Source organism: Otolemur garnettii, unplaced genomic scaffold, assembly GCF_000181295.1.
Source record: "Otolemur garnettii isolate 467f Iridium unplaced genomic scaffold, OtoGar3 scaffold00044, whole genome shotgun sequence".
NCBI classification, from domain to species: Eukaryota; Metazoa; Chordata; class Mammalia; order Primates; family Galagidae; genus Otolemur; species Otolemur garnettii.
In genome coordinates, this window is record NW_003852439.1 from 11304800 (window position 1) to 11306399 (window position 1600).

The window sequence follows — 1600 nt, forward strand, 5'->3', positions numbered from 1 at the left end:
CAGCAATTCTTAGGTGCGGCACACTAAGAATAACATAACTAAACATCAAACATTTGTTAGACAATGTTTCATTGTGAATGAGAGGGTGTTTATAAAATATTCAGTGAAAAAAATTAGCAGAATGGCTCGGTGCCCATAGAATAGTGGTTAGGGTGCCGGCCACATACGTTGGAGCTGGTAGGTTCGAACCCAGCCTGGGCCTGCTAAACAACAATGACAACTACAACCAAAAAATAGCCAGGTGTTGTGGCGGGTGCCTGTAGTCCCAGATACATGGGAGGCTGAGGCAAGAGAATTGCTTAAGCCTAAGAGTTTGAGGTTGCTTTGAGCTGTGACACTATAGCACTCTACTGAGGGTGATGTAGTAAGACTGTCTCAAAAAAAAAAAAAAATAGCAGAATGATCTCACTTTTGTCAAAAGTGACACTATCCCCCCCAAACTAAGATTACTCATAGGGATATATATGTAATCATATACCTGAATGCTGAGTGGGTATAACCAAAGGTCTGGAATCAGTTACCTCAAACCTAATAGCAAGCCCCCCAGGGGGTGGAGATTTTTACTTTTTATCTCATGGAGTTTTGGTCTGTTTTGCAATTTTTTTTTTTAAGGATTTATTTACTTATTTATTTTTTTCATTTTTTAAAAAATTTCTTATAACTGTGTACATTAATGCAATCATGGGGTACAGTGTGCTATTTTCATACACCTGTTTTGCAATTTAAAAAAGAAAAGCCTCATACACAAGAAAAGAGGGTAAAAAAAGGAAAAGAGGATCATGAAAGTAATACCAGGAACCCATTACCTGCAGGAGAGCTCCTACCTCGCTGGCAGTAGGCTGCCATTTAAATGCTGCCATTGGTCCGGCCATCATCCCCTTGACACTACTAGACTCAGGGATGGTGAGATCCTACAGAGGAAAGTCAGAGCATTAACACACTTTGCTTCCTTTAAATCACATTCAACTCCGCACTAAACCTCCAGTAAGCTCCATGGCGTGTACGTTCAAGCCACCCAGGAAAGGCTCTGACGAGTGTTCCTCAGGAGAACAAGTTCTTCCTGTTAGCACAAAGTATGTCTTTTTGCTCCACTCTTGAAATAACAAAATGTGTTCCTGCATCTAACTTCCTAAGGATGGAGATAATTAGAAAGTTCAAATATGATCAGTAGTATTATTAACAAAGTCATTGAGCAAATTCCTTACCGTGAATAATGAACCATCAAATAAAGCTACATAATGCTGATGAGATCTGCCTGAATTTCAAAGCTACTATATGACAAAGCCAGAATTAGACCCCAGAGTGGTGGGAACCCCAAAGCCTGGAGTTCTCTTGAGACTGATGCAACAAGAAGACCTGATGGAAGAGGCAGCTCCTCCTCCCCAAGAGCCTGGCCCACGTTCTTCCTGGGCAAAAGCCACCTTTCCAGCTTTAAACCTAGTCTGGTCTATCTCCCTTCTGATGTTCCCTTATACTACTCCCTTTTCCCACCCATGCCCTCCCATCTACAGTAGCCCTTCTAATATGAACCTCCCCAAACTATTCTTTCTGAAGTTTTCTCAATAATAGAAAATGGCTATCCCATTCTCAAGGCAGAGAT

General features: G+C 41.2%; 1 protein-coding gene across 1 annotated transcript in view; it reads right to left on the bottom strand.

Annotated features, from left to right (window-relative positions):
* The window catches only part of GLYR1 (glyoxylate reductase 1 homolog), a 31331-nt gene that overhangs the window by 23420 nt on the left and 6311 nt on the right, over window positions 1-1600 (bottom strand). The window contains exon 3 of the mRNA XM_012805767.2: window positions 747-911. Within this exon, the coding sequence (XP_012661221.1) occupies window positions 747-911 (165 nt within the window). The remainder of the gene's footprint in view (window positions 1-746; window positions 912-1600) is intronic.